Source organism: Castor canadensis, chromosome 11, assembly GCF_047511655.1.
Source record: "Castor canadensis chromosome 11, mCasCan1.hap1v2, whole genome shotgun sequence".
NCBI lineage: Eukaryota > Metazoa > Chordata > Mammalia > Rodentia > Castoridae > Castor > Castor canadensis.
This window is the reverse complement of record NC_133396.1, coordinates 95,380,276-95,401,688: the sequence shown is the minus strand read 5'-3', so window position 1 is coordinate 95,401,688 and position 21,413 is coordinate 95,380,276. Positions and strand designations below refer to the sequence as shown.

The 21,413-nt window shown below is 36.4% G+C and overlaps 1 protein-coding gene across 5 annotated transcripts in view; it reads left to right on the top strand.

Annotated features, from left to right (window-relative positions):
• LOC109701800 (flavin-containing monooxygenase 5-like) overlaps positions 1-21,413 on the top strand; it is a 363,647-nt gene that overhangs the window by 323,255 nt on the left and 18,979 nt on the right. For all 5 annotated transcript variants that reach the window (XM_074047600.1, XM_074047596.1, XM_074047597.1 and 2 more), the window contains one exon: positions 20,156-20,300. In XM_074047600.1, the coding sequence (XP_073903701.1) occupies positions 20,166-20,300 (135 nt within the window). In that variant the 5' untranslated portion in view covers positions 20,156-20,165. The remainder of the gene's footprint in view (positions 1-20,155; positions 20,301-21,413) is intronic.

The following is a 21,413-nucleotide window of genomic DNA, read 5'->3' as shown; positions in this document are numbered from 1 at the left end:
GGGGTGTGGGCTACCAGGAGCCATGGCAGCTGCTGCAGGCACAGGAGATCTAAGCCTGTGGACAGTGGGCGTTCTGGGGCCTGCTTGCCAGGTGCTGGCTTCCAAGAGCCACAGGAGCTACTGCAGTCGTGGAAGAACAAAGCCTATCGCCATCGGGAGCCCTGGGACCTTCTTGCCTGGTGCAGGCTTCTGGGAGTGTAGTGCAGCAGCTGCTGCCAGCATGGCGGAAACAAGTCTGCTGGATTGCTCTTTCTGTTACCCACGGAGCTACAGGAGTTCTGGGTCCTACTTCTACAGGGGCTCCAGTTTCCCCGGCATTTCAGGGTAAAGGTAGCAGATAGTGTTGTAGGGGAGCATGGAGCTCTGAGTTCCTGTGTGTGCTGGGAAGCAGGAATTACCATCAATTACTTGGTACCAAGCTAGTACCAAGTAATGGAGCCTGGAGCCCTGAGGAGACTTCAGGGGTGGGGGATGGGGGGTGTTGAGCCGGGAGTTGTTCTTCCCATTCTTCCCGTGGATAGTTGGTTCTCTATTTGTGGATTTGGAGAGAACTTTGTTTCTCGCTGATTAGGAGATCCCATGGGTGCCTTTTATATTCTCCTGATCTTCCTTCTTCAGAGTAGTCATTGCTGGGGTACAGGGATATCAACAATCCACTATCTTGCTCCTCCCTTCCAAAGTTGGTTTTCTAGAAATCAAATCTAATTATATCTTTTCCTGCTTAAAATCTAATTTACTCTAGGTTGTTTGTGGAGCCATGTTCAAACTCCTTGTAGTTTGCTTGTAAAGGTTCTTTTCATAGGCTGAAAATGAAGTGAAATTTTCAAATTTTATTTTAAGTCCTGTTCATTAATCTAGAAAGGCAATACAGCTGATATGAATTTGATATTTATCTCAGCCCCCACATTACACCTCTGTTGATGGTCTTCATACTTCTGAGAGGATGCATCATACCATTATGCCCTTTCTTTTTCCACATTCTTTACAGACATAATTGCGAACAGACATGAAGCTTTTTTTTTAAATTTTGTTTTTTGCTTTTGTTTTGCTTTTCATAGTTTTGGTCTGGCATCTCACTGACAAATGATCCTCTCCAACAGTAGGTATTAAATTTAACATGCCCCAGAAACTCCTAGAGAACTTGTTAATACACAGAGTGCTGCACTCTACTCCAGAGATTATGACTCCATTAGTCTGAGCCCAAGAATTTGCATTTCTAGCAAGTTCCAAGGTGGTGTTGCTACTGCTGCTTCTGTTATCTAGGGTCCACACTTTGAGAATCACTGCTCTACAACAGCTGTGACCTTATGGCCAAGACAACTTTCCAACTTATTTTATGTGTACATGGGAAATGAATGAAGCCAAGACTGTCAAAGTGCAGAGGTTTTAAAAAATTGATAGATCTCACTCGATTAATTGCTAGATCGTGTAGGCAGATAGATGGTAGATACTAGACCATCTGGCACCCTGGTTAGCCAGGTCAGTGCCCTCTGTAGATGAGGAAAAGACATAGAAAGGGATTCTGCCTAAGGCAGGCCTAGCCAATGGACCAGTGAATGGCAAGAAACCTCCATACCTATTGTCTTCCACCCACATTATACCTACTACAGAGCACACATAAGGGGAAGCTCACAATAAATACATATGCCTGAATGATTGAGTTTCAGTGAACCCAAATATGCTTGAGATGTTCTGCATAAACAGAAAGTGTCTCCAAATATGTTTCTTACCATATGCTTATCCTGAATCTCTGATGGTGTCTATTTCGAAGAACAGTAACTGCTTGTGTATTATCTTTTTTTCTTTACATCAGATAGTTTTTGTACAAAATCTTTCAGAGGTCAGAGTCTTAATATCCTTTCATCTTGAGCAATGAAACACATATGTTAAGCTGTCTGGCCTAAGGCTGCACACTGAGTCATTGGGTGTGGAGATGAAAATCTCAGAACTCTTAAGAATTACATCTAATGCTTGAAACAACACAGTTGCCCAGTCACAGTTCCTTCATGTATCTTGGAGAAAATTATTAAAAGGAATGAGAAAATTAAGAGCTTTGAAAATAAAGAATTTGTAAGTCTAGAATTGTGTTCTGAAACCATGTAAACTAGAATGTCTATTAATTATTTCAGATCTGAGTACAATACTGAACACAATCGGTATTGTTTTGGGACAAAACAAGTTACATAGTGATAATAACTTTAAAAAATTATTATTGGACACCTGGGTCTAAGATCTCATATTATGTTAAGGCAAGTTGTGTTGAGTTGAAGAGATGCTCAAGTCATGCTAAATTCCTACTATTTGGGAGTAGTCCAAACATACCATATTTCATGACCTCATTGCATTAATTTTGTGACTCATTGTCTTCACTGGAAATGGAGAGTGTTTCTGATTCCACTTTTTGAAAGTATGGGGTTCTCTGTACACCACACTTAGTATACAGAGTATACTAAATATACACCACTGGGCAGGTATACTATTTCAATTATCCTCTTTGGCCATTTCTGAAATGGGCTTTAGGGACTCAGCCCTCCTAGTAGCTAAGCAGTTTTCCTGTATAAGGCCAACATCTGTAGATGTTTAGCAATCCTCCAGTGGTCATTTTTAGTTTCAAACTAAAACTAATAATTTAGATAGTTGGTTCCTTCATTAGTACAATTCTTAAAAATTTAGCCTCTTGACTTTGGTTCCAGTCACTCCAAAGTCACAGCCTTCTCTCTATATATTCTTCCTGAAGTTGCCACATTACTTTGACTTCTCCATGCCAGCGCGCGTGCGCGCGCGCGCGCGCACACACACACACACACACACACACACACACACACACACACACACACACACTCACTCTCTCTTCTACCTCTTCTGTTTCTCTCTTCTCCGCCCTATTCCTGCCTTGAGGTCATCACAGGTTCTTTAATTCTCAGATATCAATGGGAGCTCAACACCTTGTATGATTTGGCTCAAGTAAAAGGATTCCTGGGTGCCAGGGTATTGGTTGGACCTTGACACCTTAATCCACTCAGAGGCTTTACTAATGGGTGGAATGGGTCATACCCTTAATTTGATACCGGTCCCAAGAATGAGTTTTAATAAACCTTTGACCCTCTAAGTTCTTCTCATTTTATTTTTTACTTTCAGGGTTAAGAAGTAGCATGTCTTCCAGTCCTGCAAACCCTAAAAATACTTGGATTCTCTTTATTGCTTTTAACTGGCCAACTCTTTTGTCTGTGCTTGTTTCTTTCTTGCAGTAACAAACCAATTAACAGAAACAAACCTACATCTTAGCATTGTTTACCAATATTTTCCTCTAGAATCTAGAGCAGGGGTCAGCAATTTTTTTATGCTAAAGCTTAGATAGTAAATATTTTAGCTTTGGAGGCCTCAAAGTCTTGCTACCCTTGTCACACAAAAACAGCCATAGATACTATTATTCAAAATGAATGTGGCTAGGTTCCCATAAAACTTCATTTATAAATATTGTAATCTGAATTTTATGTAATTTTCCTTATCATGAAATAGTACTGTAAGAATTTTTCATAAAAATCATTTAAAATGTAAAAATTATTCTTAGCAGGCCAGATAAAGAAACAATGGACCAGACTTGGACCATGGTCCATGTTTGCTGACCCTTGCTCTAGAGTTAGACGTTATTGCATCATTTGCCTTCCAAGTTATCACTGGTGACTGTTTTGCCAAAAGTCTCAACTCAGCATAACCTGGCTCATTATCACTTTGCTAGATCCTTGCCATAGCAGCATCCCACTTCAAAAAGTAGTTCCTCTGTCATACAGGGCAGGCTAGGCTGCAGCTACAAACAGCCCCCAAACCTCATCAGCTTTGAAAACAGTTTTATTTCTACTCATAGCAGTGCAACAGTAAGGCTCCATGCATCTGTGCCTTTGGATCCTGTCTCCCTCCCCACACTTTTAAGATGGTTGAGACATAAAAAAGCAAACATGGTAAATTGTGCCATCACTCTTCATCAACTACCTGAGTATATACCATGTCACCACCATTCAAATCTCACTAGCAAGAGCAAGTCATGTGGCATACTTAACTTCAAAGGAGATGCACAATCCTACTATGTTTCCATGAAAGTCAAGAACTGGAATTTTTGGAATAGCTGATGACACAAAGAACACTTCTGAAAACTTTAGCCAGTGAAACAAGCAATGTATACAACTTTCTAAATGCCAGATAAGAGGTAAGTAAAGAAAGCATTCTTTATATGACGAAGGGAAAAATGTGGATTCACTAAAATATAGAAACCATAACACAATGAGAAAACCAAAGTCTAAATTTAATTAATTATAAAAATAAATGTCAATAGAACAAGCTCTCAAATTGGTTGAATAAGAGAAAAATATCTTTGTAGAAGAAAAAAAGCTGATATAAAGTTTCTAAGAACTGGTAAACTATGGCAAAGGACAGACCAAATCTAGCACACTTGCTGCCTGATTTTGTAAATCCAGTTTGATTGGAACACAACCATGCCCATTATTTATACATTATCTATGGTTATTTTCAACCTGTAACAGCAGAGCCCATATGGCCCACAAAAGCTAAAATATTTAGCTGGCTTTTTACAGAAAGTGTTTGCTGATCTCTAGATCAGACAATCAAGGATATGGCAAGATATGTAATTAAAATAAGACTAAGTTAATGGCTGTAATATTATGAATACAATGGAATGAAATGTCCACCTTTATTAAGTGTTCAGAAAATTTATGAGCATTAAAGAAGGAGAGTGTGAGCTCAGGATAGAATAATTCACACTTTTCAATTTCATTTTAATCTCCAATATAAAATCCTTAAAGTAGGACCTTATTTAATTTCCCAACAAGAAAGCATTGTTAATGCAACCCTTTATTTCTACCCAAACCAATTCTTTAATCTCTTTTTCAGAACATAGTGTTTGCATGAACCCAGCAACACACTGAGGACACCAAGTTTGACAGGGCAAAGGTGACTTTTAAACATAGGAAAAATTTCAGGAGATTGTACCGCGGGCATTTACAAGACACATGAGAACTTGAAAAATGTTATTAAACCAAAATGCTTTCACTGCAATGGTTTTTACTTGCGCTATCTTTCTTTTTACATTGGATTAAACTTTTAAAGTTGCACAATCTCAATATATCATAGCTCACCTATTTGCAATATATGCACTTCTCTTTGAACCTCGCAAGTTCTCCCCTAGTTTGAAAGGAATTCTCTACTTTAGCTGAAGTGGAATCATCTCCCATGAGCCAAGCCACTGCTGCCTTACAAGAAGCCTACACCTTCGAGACTTCTGAGTCATCAAAATAGATAGCCCAGATATATAAATGGAAGTATAAAGAATTGGCTCATGAGATTTTGGGGCTACTAAGTCTAAAATACGCTAGGCAGGCCGGCAGATTGGAAGTTTGGGGAAGAGTTGTTGCAGCCTAGAGGCTGGAGGCAGAATTCATTTCTTTTCAGGCATCTCAATCTTTTTCTCTTAAGGCCTTCAACTGATTGGATGAGGCCCACTCACATAATGAAGTGTTATCTGATTTATTTAATCTACTGACTTAAATGTTACTCAAATTTTTTTTAAATAAATACCTTCACAGTAACATCTAGACTAGTGTTTGGCCATGGACACTATATTCTAACCTGACACATAAAATTAACCATCACAACGACTGTGCATCAGGCACTGAGGACGTGGTGGTGAACAAGGTTGACAGACTCATGATCTTAATAACACAAGCAATATAAGTGCATAGAGCAAAACCAAATTAATGCAAAATGTATAGAGGAAAAATATTTATGCAGAGATTACATGCAGAGAGAGCATTAGGACTTAGTGAGTGCAATAAGGCAAACCTGGCCTTATGATCACTGTTGGGGGGCAGGTGTGCTGTCCTGGGGCCAGCGATTATATTTTCTCCAGTAAGGCCATCCATCATTGTAGGTCTCCGCAGTATTCCTACTGGGCTATCTTTCTTGCACACATTGCTCACTTGGGTCACACAGGTTGGCTCCCCACTACTGCATACATGCAGACCTAGAGGCACACATGGGAAAATGCTCAGCAGAGTAGCTGCTGTGTTCTTTCTACCTCGCCTGACTATGCCTTCACTTTTCTTCTATTTGCATCTTTTTGCAAACCTCACTGAGAAAACTGACCAAAATATAACCCTATAGAAGTGTTATGCAATTTTTGCTACCAAGACTTGGTCAGCAGTTGCTGATGACAGAGCCAGTGAATTCCAATTCCTGCTCCAAGATTCACATTGTCTATTTTGTTTCACTTGAGTTAGACCTGAGACTTTGTATCACTACTAGTCCTTTTGGCCTGGTCTGCTCAGGTTGGTCTGCTATTACTCAGAAATAATCTTTCTAATTACAAAATCATCTCCAGTCCTTCCCAGATATATCATAATGCATTTATGATCTAGGAGATAGAAATGCTATGTTAACTAGTAGTTGAGCAAGAAGTAAGGAATTACTCAAGAATCAAGAGTAATTTGCTACTTGGGGTTGTGAGAGGGAAAGGTTTGTCAAAATAATCTGACAGTGTCAGAACTCTATAGCCTGTGCAGCTGGGAGAAGGCAATGTCCTCAGGTGTGGTCGGCTTTTTAAAATCTCAAGTGCTCTAATTGAGGGTTTGCTTTTTGCCCTCTATTGTTTCTTCTGCGGCCATGTATTTCCCCTTTTCCTCCTGAGTCACTTCTGAGTTTTCAAACTTATGTCAACCCTAACTTGGTAGCTTATTTCTGATTCTAAGTGGTTTCCTTTGGTTTCGTTTTGCTTGTGTTCACCAGGAATTGTATCTGACTCAAGCAGTAACTCCTGTTCTTGCCAAGTATCGTTCAAAGATAAACAATGGTCCTTTTGCATAAAAAAGAAGAAATTGATACAATGTTACATCAGATTTACTGCTGATTCTGTCCAATATACTATACTTATCGTCACATTAGGGAAACTCTATTTAAATCTTAAAATTGTCTTTTGTGCTTAATTCTGAAACCTTTTTCTCCCTTATAATTCCATCATCTTAATAACATTTAATTAGTAGTTTACTTCCATATCTTTACAAATTTTGGCATTTCATGTTATACAAGTAACAGAGAAGTCGAGGGAAAAGTCAGCAGAGAGAAAAATTGCTGAAGAGTCCCTGCAGAGACTCTCACGTCACGTTACACGCCAGGCTCTGTAAAGATGGTACCTGGTTTGCAACAAATGGCAGCATTGAACAAACTGCAGATGACTTTAAAAGGTTAAGTAAGGCAAATGTTATTAGAAATTAAATCCCAAAAGAACAGAAGTTGCAAGTGTTAGCTCTGTCGAAGGACTGCACTAGTGAAATAACCAAATAATAGATAATTTCAGTATGTCTTATCTTGGCAAGATCAATAACACATATTTATGTTTTTAAAGTAAGGGGATCAAAATCAAAAGAAAGTTTGCTGGACCGCAAATGTTTGGAACACAGAATGCCTAATGTTTCTTTCATAATGAATATTTTTCAAACACTGGAATTATACCTTCTGCTTTTTTTTCTTTCTTGCAAATTTTTTTGTTCATTTATATCTTTCTTTGTCCTTGTTTGACAACCATTCATTAGAAAGTGCTCATTATACTTTGAATGAGTGGGTTACAAAAATAAAGACAAAAAGTGGGAAGTAGAACAGATCTTTCCAGCCTCACCTTGGGCTTGGGTACATGTGACCATGGTGATGTCATCATCATAGCTTTCCACATTTGGCAAAGAAGTCAGACTGTTTCCTGGAAAATGTTCTTGAACGCACTGTCTATGTATTCAAAGAAGCAAGTGGAGTTGTGAGTGAACATGAGCCAGAAAAGTGGCTTAGCTGTTTGATCAGCTGCAGTTATTGATGTGACAACATAATGAGGTTGTAAGCAAACATCGCTCACTTCTATTTAATTTTACTGGAAAACTGCTGACCTGTGTCCAGGGTCCATTTCAGAGGATTATCTGCATTATCTGTCAAAGAGTTTCCTCAGGCATCTTTACAGTTGAGCTTCTGTGCAAGAAGGTGTGCCAAAGCTGAGAACATTTTACCTGCATTTTCTCTTAGAGCTGCAAGATTTTTTTACTATAATATATCCTGATGTAGAAATACTTAAAGTAGATTGGTCCTATATTTAAACACAAATTTAGAGAATAAAATGGTAATAAATTATTAAGGTTAAGAAAATAAATTAGCTGCCTTAACTACAGTAATCATTTCACTACTGATATATAGGTATATATCAACACACAACATGATTTTATATATATATATATAAAACCATCTTGCACACACACCTTTCACCCATCAGTTCTATTTTCAATTCCCTCTATTTTTCTTTTTCTATAGCATTACTAAAGTGCTGTGTATTTATTATTGTATTGATTGATTGTTGATGGTCTCCTGCTAGAATGTAAGCTCCAAGGGCAGGCACCTTTGTTTTCTCTACTGATGTATATCAGGTGTCTACATCAATAACCATCATTCACTCCCAGTCAGTGTCACATAATAATGCTGCAATGAAAATGAAGAATATTCATATGGGAATTTTATTTTGTACAATATATGAGTTGTACAATTTGTGATCAAAGTTATGGGGTACCAAACTTTTTCTACAAAGGACCAGACAAATATCTTAGGACTTACAAGATATTTGTTCCTTACAAGTGGTTTGTACCTCAGAGCTTTCAACCCAGGATCTATGCCAGTATTGACCCATACGTGAAATACAATAAAGCTTACTGCATTTCTGACACTTAGACAAAAATATGTCTCTGTCTCTGCTTCCTGGACATCACGATGTGAACTGCTCTGCTCTTCCATGCCTTCCCTACCATGATGAATGGAAACTTCTGAAACCATGAGCAAAAATAAACCGTTCTTTCTTTGAAGTTATCTCTGTCAGGTATTTTGTCACAGCAAAAGCAACCAATATAAGTTATTTGTTAATGCTGATATTTCAAAAAGTTAACACTAAGCTGAAAAAATTATTTGTAAAAACTATTTAAAGTACAGGATCATCTATTACAATATTGATTCTATTTATGCCAATTGTAAATATTTAAATAGTAGAGAAGTTATTTGAGTAAAGATAAGCATAAATTATTTTGAATTTTTTTTAAGTTACTTTTTAAAAATGAGCTTGTAAATAGTAACACTTTATGTCTAAATTTGTTTATCAAAGATAAATATTTCAAAGTGTTTAATGATCCCATTGTGTAATTTTTATCATAGAGGAAAACTGATAAAAGTTAAATGATTAACAAAAACGTATCGAATAAGTGATAGAGATAAGCCTTTGAGATACTGTTTGGTCCTAACTTTATTTTATTTTTTGGCAGTACTAGTATTTAAACTCAGGGACTTGCACTTGCAAGGAGGGTATGCTACCACTTGAGCCACTCCTTCAGCCCTGGTCTTAATTTTTTAAATGCATTTCAAAGTGAAATGGCCATATGTCATATGCACACGCCCACACCTACAACACATAACGCTGGTAGACATCAAGATGAAAATAGAATTTATACATGGATGATGGCAGTATCCTTGATTTTACTTTCTCCTTTGAACTTTTTAGGTTTGTCATTTTTTTATACTCAGTATGTTAGCTTCCCAAGTTAAGAGATGGCATATTGGTTTGAAGACTTTAGAGCCAGGCTTTATATCCCATTTGTCTTCATAATACCTGAGACACCCTGTGCAAGTTACTCAACCTGCCTATCTTGCCAAATTCTGGTTTGCAAAATGGAAAGAGTAATAATAGCTGTCCTACAGAACTGTTTGTGAGAATATAAATTAGGGTTTATGATATGCTTAGAATTGCTTCATGAAAGAAACAATAAATATTAGCTATGTATTATTACTATTGTTACCCCTCATCAGAAAACCATTCCTTTTTATCACTTTTAATCTCATCAAAATTCAAATTATGTTTTACATCATTTGTTTATTTTATGCCAATGAATGTTTCATATATATTATACCAATGCCATTTTGAAACAATTCCTATTAACACATACTTTAGAGATAATGTGCACTTTTGACTTGTACTAAATGTGCATTATTAACACCAGTAATATCCTTTCATCTTGTTCTTTCAGTATTTGTTAAGATTCAATGATTAATTTTGTATGTCTTACAATTTTTTAACCTGTTACCTTAGACTTTTTCTTATGTGTATCTTAGATCCCATTACATTGTTACGTGTCACAATTAGAATTATACTAACTTCTTAGATCTAGATAAATTTTTTCTTTGCATACTACTAAAAATATAAAAAATGGTATCCTTAATCAACCTCAGTATATTTTTGGTAATTTCAACACAGTATGATAATAAACCTAATTTCAGATATCAATTTATCTGTATATCCATATCTATGTTTACTCTTTTTGTGTACCAATAAGTCTTTAATTATTTATTGTATTTTCCCAGAGAAAGTAGAAGGAAAAGGAAGTAAGTACCTAGATACATCAAAATCTCCTCTAGTTCAGGAAAGAAAAGAAGGAAACAGAGAAAGAACACACAGGTGCACCATTCTTCACTCTCCCTTACTCCCATAAATGAAAGTTTTCTCATGAAGTTTTACATTCTAGCAGTAAACATGGAGATAACCTTCACTTACAACCTTGTGGTCATTTCAACATTAATTTCATGCCCCTGCCTAAAAGTTCACAAGTTTCTTGAATAAAGTCATATTCCCTTTCATTGTCTCCTGAACTCACTTTCTATGTGGATTGGTCCCAAGCTTCTTTTTACTTTAGGGAAACAGAATAAGTAAATGTGATCCATTCAAACACAGCAGTAATATGTTTGGCAGGAAGAATATCAAGAAATAGCTTTGACACAGTAGGTTAGGAACAAGGGACAAGGTTCCTAGCTTCTTCAGCATTTTTATGTAAACCATTTAAAAATTAAAAATGTGTGGGCACATTCAGGTCTTCTTTTGAGGGAGAGGTGGATATGATAGGAGTCATTTTTAGGACAGAAGATTTGGTCCAAAACAGGAAATTGAGAAAAGAACACCAAAGGACAAAACATAATTCGAGATTCCCATTTTACAATTTTCATTGTGGAGGTCTTTAACATATTTGGCTAATTTTATGCCTAGGTATTTTACTTTCAGGCATTTTATTTTTGAGGTTATTTTAATGGTATTATCCTCCTGACTTCTTTTTCAATGCTTTTGTTGTTGGTGTAATAGAAAAGCTACTGATTTTTATATGTTAACATTGTATCTTCTTACTCATCCTTATTCAATTTTGCTATCACAGAATGAATTTGGAAGCATCCCTTCCCTTATATTTTATGCAACAGTTTGAGGAGCATTGCTACTCTTCTTTCAAGATATGGTAGAATTTTGCAGTGAATTTATCTGGTCTTGGACTTTTCTTTGTTCTCTTGCTTTTGGTTTCTAATTTTATTCCCAATAAGTTATTTCAGTTTTCTTGTATTTCATAAGACTTGCTTAATGACCTAAAATTTCATCTTTTGGAGAACGTTCATGAGCTGCTGAGAATGTGTATTCCATAGCTATTGGAGGGATTATTCTGTAGATGTCATTTGGTCTAAGGTACAGCTTAACTTTGATGCTGCTTTGTTGACTTTTTGGTCTGGATTTTCTCTTTATTGATGAGTGTGGGGTATTGAAGTTATTTATCACTAGTTTGTCTGGACCTACCTGTTCTTATATGTCCAGTAGTGTTTGCTTTATGAAGTTGGGTGTACCAACACTTGGAGTAAGTATATTTACAATTATTACATCTTTTTGATGAATTGTTCCCTTTATTAATGTGTAGCAACCTTCTTTAAGTCTTCTGACTAATATTGATATGAAGTTCACTTTGTCAGATATGACTATAACTCCTCCTATTTGTCTTTTGATTCTGTTTGCTTGGGATATTATTTTCCATCATTTTATCTTCATTGTCTTTGCCACTGAAGTGAGTTTCTTACAGAGACAAAGAGCTAGACATTTTTATTTTAATCTAATCAGTCAGTCTGCATCTTTGAATTAGAAACTTAAAGCCATTTACATTTGGGTTATTATAAAATGTATATACTAATTTCTATTATTCTGAGTTTTTTCTGTTTGTTTTGAATATTCTGTATTTTTTTCTTTCTCCCTTATTCATCATAGAAGTTTGCTGTTTTACTGAGTTAATGATGTTTGATTTTACTTTTTCTCATTTTTAAATCTGTTCTTCTCATAAGATGTATTCTATCCAAAACTTTCATAATTGTGAATACATTTCTTTCTCTTCTGTGTGTAGAATTCCTCTAAGTATCTTCTGTGATGCTGGTTTAGTAGCTATGAATTGTTTTAGTTTATGCTTATTATGAAAGGTTGTTATGTTTCCTTTGGTTTTAAAGGATGTCTTTGCTGGATATAGGAATCTAAATTGGCAGTTACTTTCTTTCAGGGCTTGAAATACATAATTCTGTGCTGTTCTGTTGAAAAGTCTGCTGTTATTCTAATGGAGTTGCCTTTGTAAGTAATTTGTTGCTTCTCTCTTATAGCATTTGGTGTTCCTTACTTGTTCTGTATTCTTGGCATTTTAACTATAATATGATATGCAGAGGTTCCTTTCTGGTCATGTATATTTGGGTTTCTAAATCTCTTCTGTACTTAGGTGTCTATATCTTCCCCTGAATTTGGGACATTTTCTGATATAATTATATTGAGCAGGTTTTCTATGTCTTTAGTCCATATCTTAGCACTCTCTTCTATACTAAATATTCATAAGTTTTTGTCTCTTAATCATGTCCCAGTGGTCTTGAAAGCTATGGCTATACCTTATTTTATTTTCTTCATTACTATCTAAATGTAATAATTCATCAACCTTGTTGTTCAAGCCCTGATATTCTATCTTCTGCTTGATTTTGTCTATTGATGATAATTTCCAGTGAGTTTTTATTTGACTTATTGAACTTTTCACTTTCAAGATTTCTGTTTGGTTGGGTTTTTTTTTTTTTTTGTAGTTGTTGTTTTTTCAGAAACTATATTTGTGCTGAATTTCTCATCCATATACCACATTGCCTTCCTTAATTCATTCAACTGTTTATTTCTATCCTCTTTGAAATCTTTGACCATTTAAAAATTAACTTCTTAAATTTTTGGTCTGGCATTTCATCCACTTTGACACCTTTGGATTTAGTTACTGAAGAATTATTAACTTCTTGAGGAACCATATTGCCTTGTTTTTTTCATCTTGTGCTTCTATTTTGAGATGTACATATCTGTTGGTGGATAGCCCTTAGACTTTTACACGAGGATGCTCTTCATTGTGAACACCCTTCTTTTGAGAGTTCAAGTTTTAGAACTACTCAGAGAGAAGAAAACAAACTGTCATTTTATCAACAAAACAAAGGCAGACCAGGTGTAGAGAAGCAATAAAAAACCAATTAAGAACAACTACTACTCCACCAATAGCCATAGAGAAGAAAAAGGCAAAAATAATGTATAATAAACTATGAAGTTAAAAAATTAACAAGGGCAAAAGTAATAATAATAAAAGAATAAACTAAAGAAGGGACAGGTAAAGGGGAAAAGGAAACAAGAAGCAAGCTTAAAGAAAATAAAAGAAAGGAAAAGAATGTGATAAAAAGATTAAAAATTCAATTACAAATAAAGAAAAATAAATAGTTTAAGAAAAGTAAGAATGAAATAAAATACAGAAAATTTTCAAAAGGTAAGTAACAGTAAAATTTTAAATATTTTTAAAATGAAAAAAGAGATATAAAGAATTGGAGAAGCTTATTTCTGTGTATTCCAATATTGGAATCCACTACTCAGAGTACATAGAGGGTCATAGCTAGAGTCTGTTTTAGCTCCCCCTTTTTCCCCATACCAGTTGGTGCTGTATGCAGGCTAAGGGTAAGGCCAATTGAAAATATATTGTCAGCATCAAGACTGCATTCACTTTAGAAACTTCCCTTCTTTGTGTACCAGCAACAGCTACTGGCCCCAATGAGACTGTGGCCTGTGGGCTGGGCAAGTTCCCATTACTCTAGTAGCACTGCACTTTATGTTTCCAGGAGCCACAAATGTCCAAGCCACAGGATGTACCCTTAGTGTGTTGGAGAGTTAGGGAAGCAAAAAGAGCACTGAGTTCTGCGCTAGAGGGGAATAGCTAAAGGAAACAAGCAATCTGCCTCCCCAAATCAATGCTTTCAGACTTCACCTAACACTAAACAACCCTATAGTAGGGAGGTAGCTCTGGAGGCAGAGCATTGGCCAACCATGGACTCAGAGTTCTCAGTCCCCACAGTAATCCACAGGTGACTGGGCTTACCCTTGCCACAGAGTACAGGGCCATCAGCCACCACACTCTCCAGAGCCCAAGTTCCTTGATGCTTAAACTTCTCAGTGAGTCTGTGTCAGTCCCTCCCCCTCTCCACAATGCTCTCTCATGCCATCTCCCTCACTGACACTGTGGAAGGGTGTCTTCAGGCATTCAATTTGAGATTGTTCCAGGTTTTTAGAGCTCCAGTGTAGCTCAGTCTCAAACAATAGGCTCTCTGTCACTATGGCTCCTTGTTATGTGAGAACAATGCAATGGGTTTCTTTTCCAGTGCTCGGCTGCCATTCAGGAGGAATCCCTTTCAGACCACTTGCCCCACTCAATTTAAGGCTTAAGAGAAGCATGAGTTTCTCCTGTGGCTAGGATTGCCATTCTGTTTTCTTCAGAACTGCCTGAACCTCTCCAGGATTATTTTGTGTTTGTGCTTTGGATTACCCTTCCCCACCAGAGGGAGCTGAGATTGGAGTTGCAGACTATACCCTACTATTCTGCTGCACCTTTCTGTTTCTTTAGGCTTTTTATCTGCATTGTCAACTGTTCTTTATTCCCAGTGCTATTCTTCCCTTTCTGTCTTTGTTATCTGGATTCTTCATTCACAGAATTGCCCAGAGGAAACTTCTGCCATCTTGCCCTGAATGTCCCAAGTCACTTTCTTAAGGCTACAACTTTGTTTTCAGTTATCATGCTAAATATGATAATTATGAAGAATAATAAAACTATCATTAAAAATCTGAAACAAATTCTGGTCAATTAAGATTACTGAATATCAGTGACTCTCACTGAAACACCAACTTTTAGCAGAAGCTCTTCTAAGAGAAGAAATGTAGGAGTTCAATGATGGCCCTGTACTGTGCGCTCATCTGTTATAGTAAAACCATGTACTGAACACCACCATCCTGTGAAGAGACTCAGCAAACTAGAGAAGACCAAAAAGAAAATGACTGGGATAGTAACTGGATTCCAAATCATAAGCTATGAATAACCATTAAATACAGTAACATCTCACCAAGAAAAGAAAAAATGATATTAGCTTGTTCAAACATTTGAGAATTGCCACATAAGAAAATGTACTAATTCTGTGTTACCTTAGAAGAGAAAATTAAGATTGATGAGGAGATGCTGTAGAGAAATAGATTTCAGCTCAAACTCAAGAAATCTTTCTGATAATCAGAGCTACTCTTTTATAGCCAAGTGCCTATAAAACTAGCTACTCAGGAGGTAGAGATCAGGAGGATCATGGTTTGAAGCCAACCTGGGCAAATAGCAAGACCCTACCTCAAAAAACACATGAAAAAATGCTCACCATCTCTAGCTGTAAAGGAAATGAAAATCAAAACCACACTAAGATTCCACCTCACCTTGTTAGAATAGTTATCGTCAAAAACATCACCAACAACATGTTTTGGCGAGGATGTTGGGGAAAAAGGAACCCTGGTACACTGCTGGTAGGAATGCAAACTTGTGCAATCATTCTGGAAAAAAATTTGGAGGCTTCTTAAAAATCTAAACATAGATCTGTCATATGATCCAGCAATACCACTTTTGGGGATATACCCAAAAGACTGTGACACAGGTTACTCCAGAGGCACCTGCACACCCATGTTTATTGCAGCACTATTCACAATAGCCAAGTTATGGAAACAACTGAGATTCCCCATTACTGATGAATGAATCAAGAAAATGTGGTACTTGTACACAATGGAATTTTACTCAGCCATGAAGAAGAATGAAATATTATCATTTGCAGGTAAATGGATGGAACTGGAGAACATCATTCTGAGTGGGGTTAGCCAGGCTCAGAAGACCAAAAATCATATGTTCTCCCTCATATGCGGACTTTAGATTTAGGGCAAATGCAGCAATGTGGTTGGACTTGGATCACATGACAAGGGGAGAGCACATGTGGGAGATATAAGAATAGGTAGAAAACCCAAAACATGAAAGTGTTTGATGTCCCCACTCCAGAGGAACTAATACAGAAACCTTAAAGCGACAGAGGTTAACATGAGAAGGGGATCAGTAACCAGTATAAAATCAGTTAGAGATGAATCAACATGGGTTGTAACACATGTGTACATGAAAGCAATGCTAGGAATATTTCTGTATAGCTATCCTTAACTCAACTAGCAAAAAAGCTTTGTCTTCCTTATTATGCTTATGTCTTTTCTTCAACAAAATTAGAGATAAGGGCAGAACAGGTTCTGCTTAGAAGTGAGGGGAGGGAGAAAGGGGGGCAGGGGGGAGAAATGACTCAAACAATGTATGCACATGTTCCTTTAACCCCCTTTCCCTTTTCCCCACTTTTCCAAACACCATTTGGTGGATTTCCTGTGATATCTTCACTTATGTCTCTAACATACTTTAATCCTCTTCATCCTCTAGTACCCTCTGCTTTCCCCCTCCCAATGATTCCCCCCAGACAGTCCCATTATCAATATTTTATATATTATTACATTTTATATTTCAGAGACAAGGTATTTTTGTAAATGTGTTAGAAAAAATGTTCACCAGTTATGACCATATGTATGTCTCTTGGTTTTCCCCACATAACTACATCTAAAATGGTAGTGTTAAACATTAGCAAGGAAAAGGAGTTGTGAGAAATGATGTTGGCTTTAAATAGGTATGGGGAATGGGGGGAAAGCCCACAAGACAGAGATTCTGTACCTTACATGACTTACAAATTAGTCTTGGATAAGAGCCTTCAAAGAACTGAAGAGAGAGCTTGAGTCATGTATCTCTTTTGGAAGAAAGAAAACAAAACTGAAAAAATATGAAAATAAGAGATGGTTCAGAGGAACAAGAAACTCTCATTTGAATGTTTCAGTGAACTGAATAAATCTGTGATACCTTCTACTTTCTACAACTTCTGAAGCAGTGAGCAGAAAAATGCTAAAGGAAATCACTGGATTAGATAATTTCAATAGTGAAATGTCTAGTCTTACAGTACTTGGCAAAATTAAAATACAAACTGTTTAAAGAGCTCCTTGCACAGATCGTTTTCTGTTTACTTTAACATTTCTTATTTTATTAGGCATATGTTGAGAGCATTTGCCCATTACAAGTTTCTCATTCTGCTGTTGGATACTATAGAAGTGTTGACTGATAAAAAGATATCTTAATATGTGACACTGTTATAAAATGTCTTTACATGGGATCAATGCTCGCTAGAGAGTGGGCAGAGCCTGTGAACACAATGAGATCTCTTTTCTAAGGCAATTCAACAGATATTTAATTTCACCAAAAGTAGGCACTGTGTCTTTCATTATATTGTTAACAATTACTTCTTTTTGTAATCATGGCCTGCGTTTATTTTCCACATAATAGAACTATAAGCATTAACTGAACATTATGTTCATTGTCTACATGATTTCTTAATATGAAACCATTTAATATTATAAAATGCTTGTGCAGTGAAATAACGATATTGCTTATTTCATAAAATTTTTGTCATGCTTTCCTGAGCCAATTAAAATGATTTCATTTTGGTGATCTTTACAATGTGTCAATTAGTGTTAATATTTAGTGCAGATCAGTGTCATAGGTGAATTATAAATACCACCATTAGACATGGTCTATTCCCTAAAAGGATCACGTCAAGTTTTTAATCCAAATTGGAAGAGTCATGGGAAAGGACTATATATTAACTAGCTCAGTAAGCTATAAAAGACCTCAAGTTGCTGTGGAACCTAGCTTTTTTTTTTCAAGAAGACACTGGGAGCAACATATCTACTTTTATTGAGAAGCTGAAAGTAAACTTGAATTTCTTAACAAAGGTCAGTTTCTTATCTTTTCTTTATAATGTATATAGATAGATATATACGTATAAATATTGTTTTCTCTGAGGGAAAGTTTGGAATAGTCATCAATGTTTTTATCTGACTATAATTGTATGGTATTATACTTTCCAACCATGGCAGCAACGAAACAATAAGGAAGTTTAGAAATGAATTTATTCACTCATGTCAATCCATAGATACCTAATAAATCTCAAATTTTTCTAGGTGTTTGTTATTCAGTCAAAATAAGATAGATTTATAACTAATGAAAGTATGTAGTAAATGCAATAATCCAGATGTAAGTCAGGCATGGGTGGTGCACATACGCAATCCCAGCTTCTTGGGAGGCAGACTTAAGATGGTCATAAGTTTGAGGATATCTGAGGCAGTTAGCAAGACTTTATCTCAAAAGCAAAATGCTGAACAAAAGGTCTGGGGAGCATGGCTCAAATGGTAGAGTCCTTGCCTAGCATGTTCAAGGCCCTGGGTATGATCCCTGGTACCACAAAAATATAATGCTAACAATAATAATAATACAAGTCACCGCGGTCACCCATATGGATGTATTCTATACATCCCAAGAAGCCCAAGGAAGACTTTACATAGAAAGTAGAAAATGGAGGGCATTTCTGCAGTGGAAACTAGCTGACATTTTCATCAAGAAAGAGCATCACAGTATACAGTCACTACAAGTGGTTCAGTAACACTGAAGCACAATTTGCATGTGTATTAACCTCAGCAGTGACTGTGCTGTGTCTTTAGCTCTATCTGCACTACTGTTTCACTTTTGATTGGGCCCTGAGGTCAAGGCCTTTGAGGTCCTTCTTCATGACCTCAGCAACAATTGCTGGTCCATAGTTGGCATCAATAAGTGTTAGTTAACCAAGTAAATAAAGGGGTAAATATATGAATGATTGTACAATCTAAGATTCAAAGATACTTCACAATTATGAAAATGCAGTTTTAAAAAATTCTCAATAATTTTAGTAAGCTTTTTCATATTATTAAAGAAGAGAGAGAATATCAATTTGTGGACTTGACTTTGATTATTTTTAGGCTTTTGTGGAGTGTAATTAACATCAGTGGATCTATGTTTGCTACCCTTATTTTCTCCCCAGACTGCTGTTAAGACAGCCTCTACTCACCTTCCCACTGAAACTTCTCTGTCAAAGATCACAAATGGCCTTTCATACATTACGCACCACTGATTCATAATGTACAACTGTACATAATGACTCATTCAATCTTTTCCTTATTGAACTCAACATTACTAGACTACTTCTGGTTTTCTACATTTACTCTGCATTCTCTCACTTCTGCCTCTATTCACGTTGTCTCCATGGTCTGGAATGTCAGCATACATGCACATACTCACACATGCACATACTCACACATGCACACACACACACCACCTTTCCTGGTTTCATACCTAGCTAACTCTTACTCATTCACCATTCATTCACCTGTTAGTTTTTGTATCTGTGTCACTTCCTCCAGCAGGTCAGGTATTCCTTCCGTGTTGCCTGCCCATAGCCAACATGGTATAATGATATTATTAAATTTATTATACAGCTTGGAATTATATGTTTGTGTTTCTCTTCTGACTACAAAGAGAATTTGGGAGAGTGAAGATACTAATTTTTTTGTACATTTTTTGTCCTTCATATCTGTTCTAGTCCATGATAGATAATCAATACATTAGTCTTCTCTTTGTTAATGGGAATAATAAAAATTAACCTGATGCCAATGGCTCATGCTTTTAATTGTAGCTACTTGGGAGGTGGAAATTGGGAGGATGATGGTTAGAGGCCCACCAGGGGAAAAAGTTTGCAAGACCCCATCTGAACAGAAAAAGCTAGGCATAGTGGTACATGTCTGTCATCCCAGCTACTGCAGGGAGCATAAATAGGAGGATCACACTCCAGGCCGACCCAGACCAAATGAGATCCTATCTCAAAAATGCAGAGAAAAAAACAGAAGAAGGAAAGGAGAAGAAGAAGGAAAATTTATGTTATCAGTAGGTCCTATGGCAAAGTCATTTTATAACTCTTAAATTCTACCAACCAGCTGAAGCACCATGGCCAAGAAGCAGATTGCTGTGATTGGAGCTGGAATCAGTGGACTGGGGGCCATCAAATGCTGTTTAGATGAAGATTTGGAGCCCACCTGCTTTGAAAGAAATGATGATATCGGAGGTCTATGGAAATTTCAAGTAAGTCTGGGCATTTTATTTCAGTTTCGCTTTGCTTCTTAAAATAGCTGTAAGAATTTGGATGAAGGTTTCCTTAAAAGGAACATACAGCAAATCATGTTTTAAGAATTATTTAGTAACCCTAATCTTCATGCTTGTTTTACTGATTGAGGGAATATGTAAATACACATAACCTCAGATTAAGCATGAAACTTACCCAATTCTCTTCAAAGGGACTGAAATTCCAAGTGACTCTCAGAAATTTTAGAAAAAGGATAGTAGTTGAAGATTATTTCAATTATTCAGTTGATGCTGTGTTTAAGCTTAGGGATGTTGTAGATTTTGTTGGTAGGGTATGATGATTCATTGCAGCATACACAAGGCCCTGACTTTGATTTTGATCCTTAGCATGGCAAACACACACACACACACACACACACACACACATACACACATACACACACATGCACACACACACACTTGTGTGTGTATAAAACACAGGCAATGACTACTTTTCCCCTCTCAGCTCTTGGTGGCAAGAGATGTACATCTTTGTAGGTTCAAGCTTTTGGTGCCAAATGTTGATTGGGTTCAAGTTCCCAAGTGACCCCATCTTCTTAGTGGATAGTTCCTTTCATTAGTATGAAGAAACTGTTTCCTTTTTATCATAAATTACATGGTTTGGTATTAATATTACTAAACTAGGTATCATTTTATTAGAGTTGGATTAAGCATATTTTTCATCACTTGATTTTTTTCTATTTTGCAGTCATTTTCTTTTAGAGTTATGTTCATAAAACTTAATATTCCTTTATCATCTAATGTGAGACTTTGTCTTCTTTTATTTAAAACATTACATTGAGGAATAATGTATGCATTAAAGTGTGTAATGTATGCTATTCTTAAATGTACAGCTTAATAATTGCTATATATTTATACATTTCTTCAGCCTCTACTAAAATCAAAATAAAGATTATGTCCAGAACTTGATTTGGTTTTGGTGGTACTAGAATTTGAACTCCAGGCCTTGTGCTTGCTAGGCAGGCACCTTACCACAATAATTGTTATATATTTATTCATCTACGCAACCTCTACTAAGATCATGACATAGAATTCTTATAGAACTTTAGAAGG